An 18,132-nucleotide genomic window follows, 5' to 3' on the forward strand; every position below is an offset into this window, starting at 1 on the left:
CATAGCAGGTTTCTGGATGATAAAACTCAATCATGGCAAGAGATCAATACATCCCGAATTGATCTAAAAATTTACCAGTAAAAAATTCCAACCTGCTTTGTGTGTGTGTGTGTGTGTGTGTGTGTGTGTGTGTGTGTGTGTGTGTGGCGGGGGGCAGGGTGAAAGATGATTATTTATATTACAAATATTAATTATATAAAGTTCGCATGCAAGATTAAATACATAAAATAATCAAGGAAAGCTTGAAGAAAAGACTAACAAGAGAAGTCCTAGGAAATTACAAGTATATGTAACACAGATAATTAAGCACACATACGCAGCTCATGCTTGTGGCTAAGATTTAGCACTATGAAAACTTTATTAGCAGATCTGTGCCAAGCTACTCAAAATGATCTAATTAATAGTAATATCTAAATAGAGAATTAAGGACAACAAGCCACTGTAATATTAGACCACTACTATGATTCCAATTAAGACCCAAAATTATTTACAGGAAGGGAATGATAAAGGGACCTGGCTCTGACACTAGTTATGTGATCTTGAAAAAATAATCATCTGTAAAATGAGAAAAAAGATAAAAGGCCCCTTCTAGATCTAACGTGTTCATTTCTATGGATCTAATAATGAAAGGACTTCATTCAGGACAGACATGTGGGTATATACTGATAAGAAAGCATTTTTTTAAAATTAAAGTTTATTGGCATGACAATGGTTAATAAAGTTACACAGGTTTCAAGGGTACAATTCTGTAATGCATCATCTATATATCATATTGTGTGTTCACTACCCAGAGTCAGTTCTCCTTCCATCACCCTCATCTACCACCCCCCTCTCCCGTTACCCTCTAGTAACCACTAACCTACTGTGTCTATGAGTTTTTGTTTCTTTGTTTGTCTTGTTCCCTTGTTGTGCTTAGTTTTATATTCCACATATCAGTGAAATCAGATGGTTTTCGACATTTTCTGTCTGACTTGTTTCGCTTAGCATAGTAATCTCAACATCCATCCATTTTGTCGCAAATGGCACTATTTCATCTTATGGCGGAATAGTATTCCATTGTGTATATATACCACAACTTCTTTATCTAATCATCTATCGAAGGACATTTTGGTTGTTTCCATGTCTTGGCCACCGTAAAGAAAGCTGCAATGACCATTGGAGCACACGTGTCTTTATGTATAAATGTTTTCAGATTTTTTGGGTAGATACCCAGGAGAGGGATTGCTGGGTCATATGGTAATTCTATTCGTAATTTTTTGAGGAACCTCCACACTGCCTTCCATAGCGGCTGCACCAGTCTGCATTCCCACCAACTGGGAATGAGGGTTCCTTTTTCTCCACAGCTTCTCCAACATCTGTTATTATTTGTCTTGTTGATGACAGCCATTCTAACTGGTATGTATACACATTTTAAGAAAGGAGAAAACTGTATTAAAGTTGTAACACTCAATATATACTGATAACGAAAGATGAATACAAGTCATATATATGCATTTTTTGGCACCCCCAGTATATACACACATGTATATATACATACATAGATATATTTGTGTAATGTTTTATATATATATATATATACACATGTATATATAATATATATACATGTGTATATATATATAATGTATCTTTACACAAATAGAATCATACCATTCATACTATACTGCAATTTCTTTTTAACAAAATTATTTGGTAAAAACTGTCTATTTGAGTACATAAAGCTCCTTCCCATGCTGAACTCCATATCCCGTAACTGTGTGTGTGTGTGTGTGTGTGTGTGTGTACACATTAAATTATAGTTGACATACAATATCAGTGTATGAGAGTTCCTTTTTCTCCACAGCCTCTCCAACGCTTGCTACTATTTGTCTGGTTGATGGTAGCCATTCTAACTGGGGTGAGGTGATATCTCACTGTGGTTTTTATTTGCATTTCTCTGATGATTAATGATGTTGAGCATTTTTTCATATGTCTATTGGCCATTTGTATGTCCTCTTTGGACAAATGTCTCTTCAGGTCCTCTGCCCATTTTTTAATTGGATTGTTTGCTTTTTGTTGTTGAGTTGTATGAGTTCCTTATATATTTTGGATATTAGCCCCTTATTGGAGGAATTGTTTGCAAAAATCTTCTCCCATTCGGTTGGTTGCTTCTTTATTTTGTCAATGGTTTCTTTTGCTGTGCAGAAACCTTTTAGTTTGATACAGTCCCATTTATTTGTTTTAGTTTTTACTTCCCTTGCCTTTGGAATCAAATTCATAAAATCCTCTTTGAACCCAAGGTCCATAAGTTTAGTACCTATGTTTTCTTCTATGCAGTTTATTATTTCAGGTCTTATGTTTAGGTCTTTGATCCATTTTGAGTTAATTTTGGTACACAGTGACAGATAGCTGTCTAGTTTCATTCTTTTGCACGTGGCTATCCAATTCTGCCAGCACCATTTATTGAAGAGTCTGTCTTTTCTCCATTGCATGTTTTTGGCTCCTTTGTCAAAAATTATCAGTCCATATTTATGTGGGTTTATTTCTGGGTTTTCAGTTCTATTCCATTGGTCTATGTGTCTGTTTTTCTGCCAATACCATGCTGTTTGATTATTGCTGTCCTATAGTACAAGCTAAAGTCACGGAATATGATACCTCCAGCATTGTTCTTTTTTGATAAGAAAGCATTTTAAAGACAACAACTGGAGAGAAGAGAACACCATAATGTAGCTGCCCCCCAAATCTACGTCCTAACATCTGAAAAGAAGAGCTGTGTAGCAAACTTTCATTTGTAGCTTCAGCAGATGGATAACACAGAGAAGATATTAAGGTGGGCAGACAAAGGGAGGGTAGATAGAGTGGATGTGAATATAAGCTGACTTTACAAGGCCCTGCTAAGTGAGACTCCTGGCACTTCCTGGGCAAATACTGGAAGAACCGCTGGGAAATACAACCTCTCCAAGATCAACATCTCAGGGAAGGATCTAAACTTACTGCAGTCACATAACAAGTGGATGCCTACCTGGGGAAATCAAGAGGGTACGATCAAAGAGAGATATCAAGACTCATTAAAAAGCTATAGTCAATAAAGCAGTGTGCTATTGGTACAGTGCAATCAAAATACCAAATGAACAGGATAGAGAGCTCAAAAGCAGATCCTCACTTATTTATGACAGAGGTGACACTACACGTTAATGGAGTAAAATAATAAATGGCGCCAGTTATGCATAAATAAGATAAAATAAATGCCATACCATCCACCCAAATATTTCTCAGTTATATTAACAACTTATACTTCGAATACAAAACATAAGCTTTTAGGAAAAAACATAGGAGAATCTCTATGACCTTGATGTAGGGAAAGATTCCTTAAATCACAAAACAACATAAACCATAAAAGAAAAAATGAAAAATCTATTACGCTAAAATTTTAAACTTTAAAAGACATATACACACAAGACAAGCCACACACTAGGAGAAGTAATCTACAACACATATACCTGACAAAACATTAAAAACCAGAATTCAGAAAACTCAATAATAGGACAATCAACTCAACAGAAAAAGAAAAGGAAATCTAAAGCCAAAATACCTGAAAGTATAACAAATTAAAACCACAATTACACATCCACCCGATAGGCAAAAATGTTACAGTTGACACTATGGATGTTACTGAACAATGTGTCACACTCTACTGAGAATATTTTGAAACCACCATTTTGGAGAGGTGGCATACTTAGCAAGGTTGAATATACACTTATCTAAGGCCCAGTAATTTTACTCCCAGGCAAATAATCCCAGAGAAACTCTAGCACATATACAGCAAGAAACATATACAAAATATCCATTATTGCATTATTTGTACTAGCAAAAAAAGAAAAGTTAAACATTTTAATTGCAATGTGGTATAAAAATACTGTGGAATATGCCATTTGATCTGTTAACATGTACCTACATTACTTAGAATTTTAAAAATTAAAAGGAACAGTAGGTATTTTATAATTATTTATATAGATAAAAAGAGTTTTTCTGGCATTCTGCCAAAGAGTTTTTCTGGTATTCCACATTCTACATGGTATCATTGTTTTATTAGGAAGGAGGGTAGAAGTGATCAGGTGACTGAAAAAGTTTTGGCTGACATAGGTAACTATGACTGCAAGTTTATGTACACATTCAAAATAAAACAGCAACAGACCAAGTCCATTATGATAATTATGGTAAACAGTACAACAGAGGTCCTCCTTACCCAGGTTTCTTTCTGCTGAGAGTCTATAAATAATAGATGCGTGGCCGTAAGATACAGTGTTCCTGTTAATGACTTGTTGCTGGTACTGAATCGGTCAAGTAATTTCACTTGCTCCACCTAAAAAAGAAAAAGATGTTAGTTCTCATCTCAAAAATAGTATACATTCTTTTTCTGTTATTCTAGGATTTAAATGTACCCTTTCCAAAATTCTTCCTCCTTCTGTTCAAAAACATGAGTTTATTTAATGTTGAATATTAAATTTCATATATGTTAGGGAATACGTAAGTCACAAATAACATACGCACTATTTTCAGTTATAAATATAACCAACAGAGAAGAACCCCGAAAAAAATATATTAACACAAATATTAAGGGGAACAGGAAGGAGGGGTGTGGTATAAATAAGCAAAAATGCTTTTTGTCTCCAAGAATCAATGTATTTTATTTCAAGTTGGCAAGTCAAGTAATACATATATAAGGTTATTTTACAGAGTTATAGAAGTAAACTACCAGAAAAATTAGATCAGGAAATAGTTAAATGGTTGAAAACTCCGACTTATTCTCCTCACCACTCCCCCAGAACGTTTTGTGTCCAGCTCTGTGCTTCTATTCTACTCAGACTGTTCTCCCTTCTAAAATAGTCTGTTCTGCTTAGCTAACTATTAAGCATTCTTCAAGGCTCACTGATGTCCTAACAGGAATCATTCTCAGAAAATTAATCAGTTACTTCATCTCTTAGCTTTGTATTTCTTAGTGGTTCTGAATTCCCTGGCACAGATTACATCACATGGAGCTTCTGTATCCTTTAGTGGCTGAGGCAGTGAGGTATACAGTGCATCTTTATTAAGAGTAGACACACACACACACACACACACACACACACACACACGAGGCTGCCACTGGACAATGGGTTAGAGTTGGCCAGGATGTGCAGGGGACTACTATTTTGAAGAAACAGTATTTATCACTATCCATTCTTATGGGGAGCTTAAAGGAAAATAACTATTACCAACTTAACATTTTCAATCCACAGCTATAGCAGTATATTGTAGATAGTGCCTTAAATTGTGTATGTCTTCGAAACAGAGAGCTAACCATTATTTCATTAATTGTATACCTCCCCCATATACATTCTTTCCCTTACTCAATTTAAAGGAAAAAAATGCCCCCATTTTGAAATTATGATTTCCAAAATAATAACTACCACGTAAAAGGCCAATTAGCGCCACCCCAAGAAATTTAATTCCATAGGAAGTTTTTTACTTATCATAAAACCTGTTTCAAATAAATTAAAATTTAAATGTAAAATTAAAATATTAGTTTTTGATATGAAACTTTATTTGCAATGAATTGAGTTTTAACACTTTCTTCTGGAAACTTAGAGATACGATCTGGTTTATATAGCTCAGGTCTGATAGTTGATTTGACATATAAAAGCTATCAGATCATCACACATCCTAAGACAACAAGAAAACTTCCTTCTCATTAACCTGAATGAAGATTTCTCTTAGAGGGCTGGCCCGGTGGCTCAGGTGGTTGGAGCACCGCGCTCCTAACACCGAGGTCGCCGATTGGATTCCCACGTGGGCCCGTTGCTGCTAAGATTGAGTTGCGCCCTCTACAGCTAAGATTCTGAACAACAGCTTTCCTGGGGTGGGCTGCCGTGAGCTGGCGAATGACTGCCTCAGCTGGGGGGGGAGCACAAAACTCCTAATACCAGCATGGGCCAGGGAGCTGTGTCCTATACAACTAGACTGAGAAATAAGGGCTTGAACTGGAGTGCATGGGGTGGGGTGGCTTGAAGAGGAGTGGGGGTAGGCGGAAGAAGCGAGAATGAAAAAAGATTTCTCTTGGAGATCAACATTACTTCATAGTTTATGACCATTTCTTCCTTAAATAAAAATCTAACTTCATTATAACACACACTTGCAATCAAAACTTATATTTGAATACTTGTGAAACAATGGGATCAACTACTGTTTACTACTTTTATACTAGACTTGGCTGTAAGGACACTACAGTGTGTTTGTTTTTTTAAAAAGTCCAACCTGAAGTTTTTAAATCTGAGGATTTTTAAAAGGTCACAAATAGCCCTTGTTGTGCTCTTTAAATTGAGTCTCTATCAGGCACACAATTCTCTACATGCAAAACAATCACACCTGTTTCATTAGGATTTTAACCCTGTTTTGCTCATCGCCTATTTGTTACTATTATTCCTCAGGGCTCCATTCTCTACAGGCACTCTTACCCAACTGGCATTGTTTTAGCCTATACATTAATGAATTCCAAAACCATATGTCCAGCTCTGATCTCTCTCGAGTTTAAACTGTCTGCTGCTATACATATAATTCCTCACATAGTACTGAGGTCTTATTATATACGCCCAGTACTATAACAAGTTCTTAACCTACATTCTTTCTTTTAATTTTCACATCTCCTGTGTGGTAAGTACTGCTACTATGCCCACAGAAACTGAGACTTAGGGAGGGAGGTTAGTTAAATATGTCAGCATCACACAGCTAGTAACAGCTAGCAAGTGGACTGGTACAGATATAACTCGTAGGTCTGATTCCTGAGCGGGACTGAAGAGTCAAGTTAAGCTCACTGAAAACGCAATCCATTTCCCCCCACTCACAAATACGTTCCTAATTCTACATTTCTGGTCTGAGTTAATGTTACTCCATCTTCATCTCGTCACCCACACTAGAAATCTGGGAATCCCCCTACGGCTTCTTCTTGACCCCCAATATTCAATTAATCCCCAATTCCTACCAATTTATAGCCTAAGTATTTTAAAAATCTCCCCCTCCACCACTTGAGAGTAGTTCCTACGTTGTAATGGAAGTATTGGCTCCTGTGTCTGTCTCTCCCACTAAGGCTGTCGCATACCCAGGACAAGGACGGTCTCTTATTTATGTCTGACTCCCTAACGGCTAGTACAGCATCTGACACAATCAGTGTCTGCTGAACCACGGTGAACAGCCACAGAGAAATTTCCCATGGGGAAAAACAGAAGTTGCCCACAACGTATCAGTGGTCTCTTTTGCGGAAATCACCCAAGGGATTCATTACATAGAATTCTTCTTTAATAACGTTATACTGTCCCCCATTTTTCTCTGCCACCTTTTCCCTACACAATAGGTGAACAGTCAATACTTATGCAATAATTTATGAATAAATGAGTAAACTTTAAAAGGTAGACAAATTACTAATAGTGTATACAGTTATAGTCAGCTTTAAAAGAAAAAATACACGTGTGGACTCAGTCCTCGATTCCCACCCAAACCCCCAAGTAGGACAAAATCACGCTTCCTCTAGAGTTGGGTACCACATAGTTCTCCCTGGCTGCGTGTCTATTGAGATTGGAAATTCAGGTAAAAATACTCTTCCCAGCACTCTAAGCCTGTTTCTTGATTCCCCCTAATTTCTACATCCAAAATTACCTGAAGTGCCCTTTGTCAGTGCTTTCATTTTGTTTACCTAGATACAAGTTCCAAAGCTTAGCTGTTTATCTGAGTCACCTCTAAAACTTTGCAAAAGTTCAAATCCCAAGCCCTACCTCAACTCCACTCACCATCTCAGAAGACGGACGTCAAGAATCTGTATTTTTAATTCATTCACCAGGTCATTCTTATGCAACTGATATTCCTTCTAACTTGAACTCCAAATTAATTTCTCTTGCTCTTGACTCACGTTAGGGTAGATTCCTTCTCTATCTTCACATTCTTTTTCCAAACATTTAAAGTCCCAGCTTATCTAGTCCTGCCATTTTTTTAAAGAGCTTGTTACTAGCGGCCCCTTAAAACATACAACCGCATTACGTGTGCGCACACCCTCCCACACACACATCTTGGAAGAACGTGGGAAAAACATACACATAAATATACAGTATCAGGAAAGAGAGTTTACCGATTCATTCAATAAAAATCGAATCTCCCCTCCACGGCTGCTGTAAGGTAGGTAATAAATGTCAGATACTTTACTCCAAGTCTGCTTGACAAATAGTAAGCAAACAAGTGCGCAAACGAATTACCACTGCTGCTAAGCTGCTAAGGTAAGTTGAGCCCTGACAGTCCTGTGTGTGAAACTACTGTCTAGTTAAGATCAAATGGAGAAAGGAAGGAGGAGGCACGTGAGCTTTAAAAGCAAATTCAATTTTCTAATGTCCTTTATAGATGGACAAAACTATGCTTTCCTAATATAAGTGTAGAAAGCAACAATTAACAAAATTGTCTTCATTAATAAAGAGAAAATACAGAATTCTCAAGAGACATAATGTAAAAGGGAAGGGACTTAACATTTTGTCTGATAAAAAGAAACACCTGGTAAGGTAGAGCATCTGTGCTGTAAGTAAAAGGATACAAACAGAATGTTAAGCACAGTCGTCCATGACCAGATACGGTTTTTAAGAGCATCTTTCCAAAGGCAGTGTGGAGAAAATGCTAAGATGGAAAAAAACTGGTGGTGGGGTAACTGGGTAAGAGGCTAATGAAGTTTTCTACCAGTGCCTGGGAGAGACATGATAAGGGCCTGACTACACTGCAACACACACGATAAAGCAGCAGGCTCATGGCGAGATAATGAAACCAATGTGAAGGAAGGAAGGACAAACAGCCTTCTTAAAGATGTTAAGCTTGTCAGACTGGTTGCCATTCACTAAGACGGTTTGAAAGGAAATGTAAGTCTGGGAGAAAAAAAAGAATCCATCTTAACCATAATAAACTGAGGATTGTTCATTTCCTTAGTAACTGCAAAATAATATTCAAATAAAGAAAATATAATAGAAAATCATTACATGACTACTTCAATATAGCAAAGATCATTAATCTGAAATAATTCCAAAATATTTATTTAGTACTGAAACTAAAGTTCTGGAGAAAATAAGAGAATTTCTGAGAAAATAGACTGTTTATTATGTCCTTTGCTGCAAATCCCATGATAAATTTTTTAAAATAAAGGAAACTGGATCTTTTTCTTCGCTAAAATCATCTGCACACAGATTTCAAACTACAGACTTAGCCAATTTCTAAACACCCACTGCAGCTTCTTATTTCCCCCTTCCACGAAGGAACTGAAAGTACTTTACAGATGTTGCCACAAATTTTCCCCAGTGTTTTCTTGGAAATATTTTAAGTCAGATACTTAGGAAGCAACTATAACTATTTCAGTTCACTAGCACTGAAGCACTGCAGAAACAGTGTTAGGATCCTTTAATTACAGGTATCACCACAGCAAAAAGGAAGTGGGGAAGGGGAAAAACATTATGGGAAAAGAAAGAATAAACAAAGAAGAAAATGGAACACGGAGAAAAAATTGGAGGGTTTGGTCATGATGGCGATGATGGAAAAATGCCACCATATTACTTTAAAGGCCAGTTAGTTGAATTGTTGCCAACTATGAGCCTGCACAAAAAGGTAACCTAATGGTCTTATACAGGAAGTTCAAATTTCGGCTGGTTACCAAGCAGGAAATGAAAAACAAAGGAAATCACACATACACAGAAGCACATTCAGAAAATTCAGATACTTATCTAGTTCCAAGAGGGAAAAGTGGTCTCAGGGACAGGAAGAGATCAATGGCCTTCCACAAAGTTCTACCCAACTTTGTGTTTACTCGACAACTACGGGGCAATGGCTACTGAAGCAGAAAGTGCCTGGTGAAGGCTTCTCTAGCCAGGCACCCATTTGAGACTCTTAGAATCACTACTGCACACTCATAATACCGACATCCGGCCAAGAATTAGCTATCACAAAGAAAGAACATCCATTATGAAGTGGAAGGTAAGCATTAAAAGGGCAGAGACTTTTATCTTGTTTTTGTTCATATCCCCAGTTCCCACAACAGCTCTGGCTGCGTACACTGCCAAAGGAAACGGGTCCTCAATCCAGGGGCCCTTTTCTGACCTGTCTTACTCTGCTCTCCTGCCATGCTGGACACAGCTGACAGTCCATGAATGGCTTCCTGCCTGGCTCAGTAAAAGCCACGATTTCACATTATCCTTCGAGGCTCTACAGTAACTTGCCGCCCCCACTTTAATCGGCCGTGCTCTCCTTCACTCACTCTGGCCCAGCCACACCGGTCTTCTTGCTACTTCTTACCAACCAGGCAGGCCCAACAGAGGATTTTCACTCGTGCTGTTCCCTGCTGGGACTCTTCCCACCACCTCCCCCACCCCTCACCCAAGTACAGATGGCTGGCTCCCTCACCTCTTTAGGGTCTGCACTCAAGTGTCACCACCTCTGTAAAGACATCCCTAACTACCCTATTTACAACTGTCCTCCCCCACTCCCACCCTGGCACTCTCTCCACAGCATTTACCACCTTCTACCATATTATATATTTGACTTATTGTTTTTGTTTATTGTTATGTCTTCCCCAAGTAGAAAATAAGTTTTGTAACGCAGGAATTTTTGTCTGATTTATTCACTGCCATTTCCCCAATATCTAGAACAGGATAGGCCTGGCCCATGGTAAAGGAGGAAGCAGAAGGGGGCAGAAGAGGAGGGAGCAGATGAGGGAAGGGCAGAGGAAGAGGAAGCAAAGAAGGAAATTAGACACGGAAGACTGTTCCCTTCCCAGCCATCACTCAGCTCTTCCCGTTTTATCCCTAATACTCTCTCCAGCTCTCCTTCCTCTGTGTGCCCCTTTTTAAATTTTAAGCATCCCCGGGGCTCTAAACTTCACACTTTTCTCTACAGAGCCTCTACATATTCTTCCTGCATAAACTCATCCACAACAGGAAGTTTCAATGGTGACCTAAACACTGACAACCCTGAAATCTATTTCCCTGGGGATCTTTTCCTGAATTCTAGACCCTCATAATCAGCTACCGTGTTTCCCCAAAAATAAGACCTGGCCGGACAATCAGCTTTAAGGCGTCTTTTGGAGCAAAAAATATGTAAGACCCAGTCTTATTTTACTACCATGTAAGACCGGGTATAACATAATATAATATAATATAATATAATATAATATAATATAATATAATATAATATAATACCAGGTCTTACATTAATTTTTGCTCCAAAAGACTCATTAGAGCTAATTGTCTGGCTCGGCCTTATTTTCGGGGAAACACGGTACCTACTAAACAAAATCCTACCACCCAAGTTCTTCTCATCCATCAGCCCTTCCATTCCTGTTCACACTGACCTACCTCACTACTCAAATCTCTTGATTTGATCATTACTCTGTGAGGCAGGAGAGTGTAATGGTTAAGGCAACATGACGGGTATCAGAAAGACTGGCATTCAAGTTCCCAGCTCCACCTCTTCCTTAGGAGGACTACCAGCTAGCTAGCTGTTCAGTTAGGCAAGACAAAGTATTTGAATCTCTGCAAGTTTCAGTTTTCTCACTGTATAATGAGGTAATGTAAGGGAGAATCAAAATGGCTGTTTACTAGTTTGTGACGAAAAGCATTCAGATGCTCCTCAAAATCTATTGGCTCCTATTTCAAAGACAATTGAAATAATACAACTTTCTCCTTACCTTCATCCATTCTTAGCTTTGCATCTCCTTCTCTCTTTGTAACAGGTAACATGTACTTAATATAATCTTAGTATGATATCACATCTTAATGACAAAAAAGGGTAGCAAGCGAAAACAAACTGGGCATTACTTTTGGAATAACTCATTTTGAGCCCTAGTGGGTCAGGTTTTCATTGTACATTCCATCCTTTAACAAACTCTAGGAAGCAGTCATTCATCTAGAGCTTAGGCAAACATCCTTCCAGTTCATTCTGTAAAGTTCTACTCACAACAGCACAAAATTCGACATCAATACATGATGTCAGCCAGAGCACTGGAGCCTGGCAGGGAAAGGAGAAAGACTGCATAAAGAAGAACTGTCTCTGCAGATTTCCATTGTTTCTTGGCAAGACTACCTCATTTGGCAAAATTAGAGCTCAAAGTGACAGGAAACAACTACACTGGTCTTAAGTACAGCTTGGAAATGCTTTCAGAAATTCAAATTCACACTTGACATCTTTATTGATGCTATACAGTTAATAAACCAAATGTGACCAAAACAGGATGATGTATCTATTCCTGAATTTCAGAACTATAAAACCATTTAATTGGTATTCAGCTAAAATACTTTACCTGATAAATCTCTGGTAAGCTAAAACAAAGCAAAAAAACCAATAACCATAAACAATACAAAAAACAATACCACGTAAGTATTTACTTATATGCTTCTTCTTGAGAATGACAAAGCTTTTAGAATTATTAGGCTTTATTTCTGAATTAATATTAATATATTTTTACAATTAGATTAAAACTAGAGAGGCAATGGAAAAGACATTATGCAGTCTTTGGAGCTAGACAAACCTCCTGAGCTAACTGGGCAGATTACACACTTTCTAAGCCTATTTCCTCATCTGTCAATGGAGATGACCCCAACTGGCAGGGTTATTAAAGAGATTAGTGATAATTTTGTATAAACTAACATATTTGAAATTATAAATATTGTGAAATAATATTATATAGTTTGTTGCTTTGACATATAGTTGCTCAATAAATGGTAACTACTACTTTTTAAATACAGTTGACTCTTGAACAACATGGGTTTGAACTGCACAGGCCCACTTATATGCACATGTTTTTTAATAAACACCTCTATGGCTGGGAGGCCGCAAATGCGGAGGGCCGACTATATGTATTGATCTATGCCATTTTATATAAGAGACTTGAGCATCCATAGATTTTGGTAACCACGGGGTTCCTGAAACTCATCCTCCCTGGATACCGAGGATGGTTATGTTTTGGGGGAATCAAAAGTTATACACAAATTTTCAAATGCACAGGACACAGCGCTCCCAACCCCCATGTTGTTCAAGGGTCAAGGATAGAGCTGTCTGAAGAACCTAGAACGAATCACTTCATCGTTCTAGTTCACAGTCAATTCTTGATCATAGTGCCTAAACTACAAAGAATTCAAAACAGCTAAGTAAACTTAAAGCAATTCATTTTTAGGTTGAAATACTTACAATTATTTTTGCAGCAAATTAAGTCCAGGTAAAGGCTACGCATCATAGAAACAAAAAGTTGGCTATGCTCAAATCAATCTTCTAAGAATAAGTTATAATTTAAGAAAACGTTAGACTCCATACAGTTATCAGAATGCATTATGAGGTTCGTGTCTATCGTGCTCACTGGTGTGTACCCAGTATGTGTACAGTGCCTGGCACATAACATTGTAATATGTACAATACCCAGCACATATTTGTTTAATTGCAGTCTACATACACCCACTTAAGATTATTCCAGGGTAGTAGTGGTCCAATGCCAGAAAAATAATCCAAAGTAATAAAGGAGCACACTTGAGAAGTAATTTTAACAGAAAATAGTCTGAAATCTTTTAGTCTTTAAAAAGTCACAAAAGGACCTTAACTAAACCACCAGCACGGACCCCCTGTGAAAAGGTAAGACAAAATCTTAAATAAAAGTCTGTCAACTGGTAGTTAAAGAGGAATATGAGACCAAGCAAAAGTCACCAGCAATAATCTTAAGGAAATAAGAGGAGCTACGATTATACAAATAAAAACAAAGATATACATTCATTATAAATTCAAAGTGGAAAGGCTTAAAATAAGCCAAGGGATCCTAAAGATTTTCCAATATTCTGTTCACTCTTACCAGTCACCTGGGACTAGGGCTTGTTCTAACTGATGAAACTCAGTTCACTTTTACTGTTTTGCTAGTGTGCCCTGTATGCACTGCAGCAAGCATCACGAAAGGTGCAAAGATGAGGTTCAGGCTAGTACAGAAGGAAGTCACGTGCACGCAGCTACTACACAGCACACACCTGGAAGCCTGGAACCAGGACAAAAACTTGATCTGACGCCTACTCTCGTCCTCCTTTCCACCTCTACATCTTCTACGAGTTTGGTTATTTATTTACTTAATCACCCTTCTATTTTCAAATTTTAGGTGCCAGCAACTTGAATTCTAGAATTACTTTACCTTTCTTCTCATAAAACAAACAAAAAAAAAAACTTGTTAAAAAGGGGTTAGTTTTTAGCATCTTCAATTTTGTTAGATAAAGTATATGCAGTGTTAAAAACAAGCTACAATAAAACTCCATGTGCACCCTAAAAAGGTTTGTGAAACATTTTAATGACGGCTCTCGAATTCTCCGTGGAACAAAGGAAGATGACACACGTCTGCTATTTTCCTAAATGAACGGTAACTCCAGGATGAGGAGCAATTAACTGAGGCTTTCAGCAAAGTAGGAAGAGTCAAGATTCACAGCGGGTCTTAAACTCAAGGTCTTCAGTTCTGCTGGCCCCTATGTCTTCTCCCTCCCAAAGTCCAAGTCTCACTTAAATGTTGTTGGTAAAGGAATCTGGTAATAGTTTGATGTCATTTCCTTCAGTTTTACCATTTGTAACGGAATCATAAGAATATACGTTCTCCAAACAAATGCCTTTCACACACAAAAATTAAGCCTGGAATTTAATAAGCTCCACTGAAGAACAGTGCCATCAGACACTTTAAAATACGGCATGACAGTGTTCCCTTCTCGGGAACTCCTCTACGGACCCTCAAGTCAATAAAGCTCTAAGTGACCACAGACCGAGACAATAAAGTAAGGTGGTGCCGACTGCGCATCTCAGCTCCTCCAAAACTTGCATAAAGACTGTGTGTGACACAGGACCATGACACGTGAACAAGGAAAAGCTTACACAACATCGTTATGCTCATTTGAAGACCCACCGGTTTTCCGGTCTCTGAGGTGGCGGAAAGCTGAAAGGCCCCGCAGCTAAAGGCAGCCCCAATGTTGACCAAAAAAGTGTAGTGCTGGGAGGGCGGCGACCAATTTCAGGGGAGTTAACCCCAAATCATCTGCACCTCAATGCCGTGGACTGAAAACGAGAGTCCTCCGTGGGTACAGGCCTCCGCACGCCCCTTGGCCCACACTGCCCCTGCCTCTCAGACGAGGCCCGGCAGGCCCCTCCGGCCCGGAGCCAGTCCCCCCCCCCCCACGCCGGACCGGTCCTCTCATCCCTCGTCCGGCCAACCGAGCTCTCACGGTCTCCCGCCTCTGCCGGGTGAGACCCGGGCCGGCAGCAAACGGCTCTCCCGCGCGCGTCTACCTTGGTCGTACGGATGTGCTCCATCGCTAGGGGACGTCTGCGGCAGCCCGCCTTACAGGCGTACCATAAGGCGAGAGACCCCGGGCGGCGACAGCGACCGGGACCCAGCAGGAATTCTCAGTGGGCCAGAGCCACCGCCCGTAGCCCGCCCACAGCAGCGTCCACCGCGCAGGCGCAGCCGGCCAGCGCCGTCTCCTAGAAACACTTCCCCAAACCAGGCAGCGGCCGTGGGGGCGTGGGAGGGCGGGGAGGAGCTTCGGCCGCGGGAGAGCGGCGCCTGGCTGTGCTGGAGCCGCTGCGTATCCTACAGCGCCCCCTGCCTGTGGAGGGCTCACCAACCCTGACAGAAGGCGGTCGTCTATTGGGCAGCAGGCAAAGGACTAGAAAAGCAGGGCTCTGGGGCGGTCCCGCATGCACATGCTTGTGTAGAGTTTGATGGGTGAGGGCGAGACAGGATGTCATTGATGTCCATCAGCCTACCGGTGGACGACACCAAATTTCAATACTTTAACTTTAGTTTGAGCTTCAATTCTGCTTACAAGAATGTATTCTAAGGAAATAATCAGATATACGTAGTCTAGCCTTACCTGAAACTATCAAAATCTCCTATACTATGGGATTAATTATGCGTGAGATACCCATACACTGCTAATAATACCAGTGATAACCTAAAAATAAGAGGCCAAAGTGAGAGGAAATAAGCATTTATTTGAGAATTAAAAAAATAAAAATAGTTATTTGGAAAGCACTGATTCAGGCAGAAACCCTGAATAGTGTTCAGATTAGGAGACAAAGGTAAGAGGTATTTATGAGAAAGGGAAGAGAAACAATTATATTAATAGAAGAAAGGCATTTCTATGAGTGCAGATAAGCTAACAGCGATACTAATTCTAAACAATGGTTTTAATTTTCAGTCTAGTAGTCATAATATCTGCTTTCTTGTTACCTTTGCAAACAGTTCTTTCAGGTGCAATGTTGTTTTAGGACAAGTCCAAAGGTTATGTTGCTCTGTTTTAATATTCCTAAGGTTTGTTAAGGTATAAGACCCGCAAGGCATTTCCTCTAGAATGTCAACTCTGACTTCATTTTAAAGTGGCTCCATTTATTTTATTTTTATATCAGCATCCATTAAAATATATGCAGTATGTCCTAACAAGTAAAACCTAAACGAACTGAAACCATCACCAACTTTTCTTGTTCTACAAGAGAACTGAGGTTACAGGGCAAACCACTGCCCCCCAAATTAGATAGAGGGCAGGCGAATACAGAGAACCACAACTATCGGCGTAGAAACTCACAAGCAGAAAGTTCCTTGGGAATCAGTGGTGGGCAGTTCCTTTTACACAGTACATCATGTCTGACTATCCAGAAAAAAAATTACAAGGTACTAAAAGGCAAAACACACAGTTTGAAGACACAGAGCAAGCATCAAAACCAGACTCACACATCGCATGGATGTTGGACTTATCAGACTGGGAATTTAAAACAATTACGATTTATATGGTAAGGGCTCTAATGGGTAAAGTAGACAATGTGAAAGAACAGATGGGCAATGTAAGCAGAGAGATGGAAATCCTAAGAAAGAACCAAAAAAAAAAAAAAAAGCTAGCGATCAAAACACTGCAACAGAAATGAAGAATGCCTTTTTTGATGGGTCTATTAGTAGACTGGACATAGTTGAGGAAAGAATCTCTGAGCTTCTGGATATCTCAATAAAAATCTCTCAAACTGAAAAGCAAAGAGAAAACCCACTGAAAATAAAAGAATATCCAACAACTGTGGGACAGCTACAAAAGGTGTAACATACCTGTAGTGGGACTGTCTGAAGGAGAAGAGAGGAAGGAACAGAAACAAATACCTGGAGCGATAAAGGCTGAGAATTTCCCTCAAATTAATGTCATTCACCAAACCACAGATCCAGGAAGCTGACAGAACACCAAGCAGTATAAATGCCAGAAAAAGCCATATATTATTCTCAAACTATAGAAAATCAAAGATAAAGAAAAAAATCCTGAAGAAACCTGAGGGAAAAAAAACCCCTACTTACAGAAAAGCAAAGAATTACATCTGATTTGTCTTCAGAAACCATGTAAGCAAGAAGAGAGTGGAGTGACATATTTAAAAGTGTTGACAGAATAAAGCCCACCAACCTAGAATCTGTACCCTATGAAATTATCCTTCAAAAGTGAAGGGGGAAAAAAAAGTGAAGGGGAAATAAAGACTTTCTCGGGAGACCGGTTGGCTTAGTGGTTAGAGTGCAGTGCTCATAACACCAAGGTCTCTGGTTTGATTCCCACTTGGGCCAGTGAGCTGCACCTCCCCACAACTAAATTGAAAAAAAAAAAAAAGACTTGACATCCTGGAAAAACACACTGTTCCCCAACATTACACTGTTCCTCAACAATAGATCTGTCTTGCAAGAAATGTTAAAACAAGTTCTTCAGAGAGAAGGAAAATGATATAGGCCAGAAACTTGGATCTACATAAAGAAAGGAAGAGCATCAGAGAAGGAATAAGTGAAAGTAAAACAAAAATTTATTTTTCTTATTCTTAATTGATCTAATAAATAAGCTTGTTCATAATAATAATAGCAACAATTTGATTATGTATGCTTGTGGTATATATATGTGTGTATATACATACTCATATAAGTGAAATGAATGGCAGCAATAATACAAGGAAAGGGACAGAGGAATTAGGATTATTTTGTTATTGTAAGGTACTCACTCTCCCCAAAAAATTATGCTGTAGAGGAACATTACATAACAAAAATGTTAATGCTGTATTACTGAGTGAAATATAAACTGCCTATAG

At 39.0% G+C, this 18,132-nt stretch overlaps 1 protein-coding gene across 2 annotated transcripts in view; it reads right to left on the reverse strand.

The window, feature by feature from the left end:
- Nucleotides 1–15,518, reverse strand: part of MTMR6 (myotubularin related protein 6) — a 35,203-nt gene extending 19,685 nt beyond the window's left edge. The window contains exons 1-2 of one of the 2 annotated variants that reach the window (XM_033104750.1): nt 15,319–15,518; nt 4,223–4,339 (exon numbers count right to left, since the gene is read on the reverse strand). In XM_033104750.1, the coding sequence (XP_032960641.1) occupies nt 4,223–4,339; nt 15,319–15,342 (141 nt within the window). In that variant the 5' untranslated portion in view covers nt 15,343–15,518. Of the gene's footprint in view, nt 1–4,222; nt 4,340–7,796; nt 7,920–15,318 lie in introns of those variants that run through there. The other variant, XM_033104751.1, reaches the window with a different exon arrangement.
- Nucleotides 15,519–18,132: the final 2,614 nt, after the last annotated feature.

Source organism: Rhinolophus ferrumequinum, chromosome 4, assembly GCF_004115265.2.
Source record: "Rhinolophus ferrumequinum isolate MPI-CBG mRhiFer1 chromosome 4, mRhiFer1_v1.p, whole genome shotgun sequence".
In the NCBI taxonomy this organism is placed as follows: Eukaryota; Metazoa; Chordata; class Mammalia; order Chiroptera; family Rhinolophidae; genus Rhinolophus; species Rhinolophus ferrumequinum.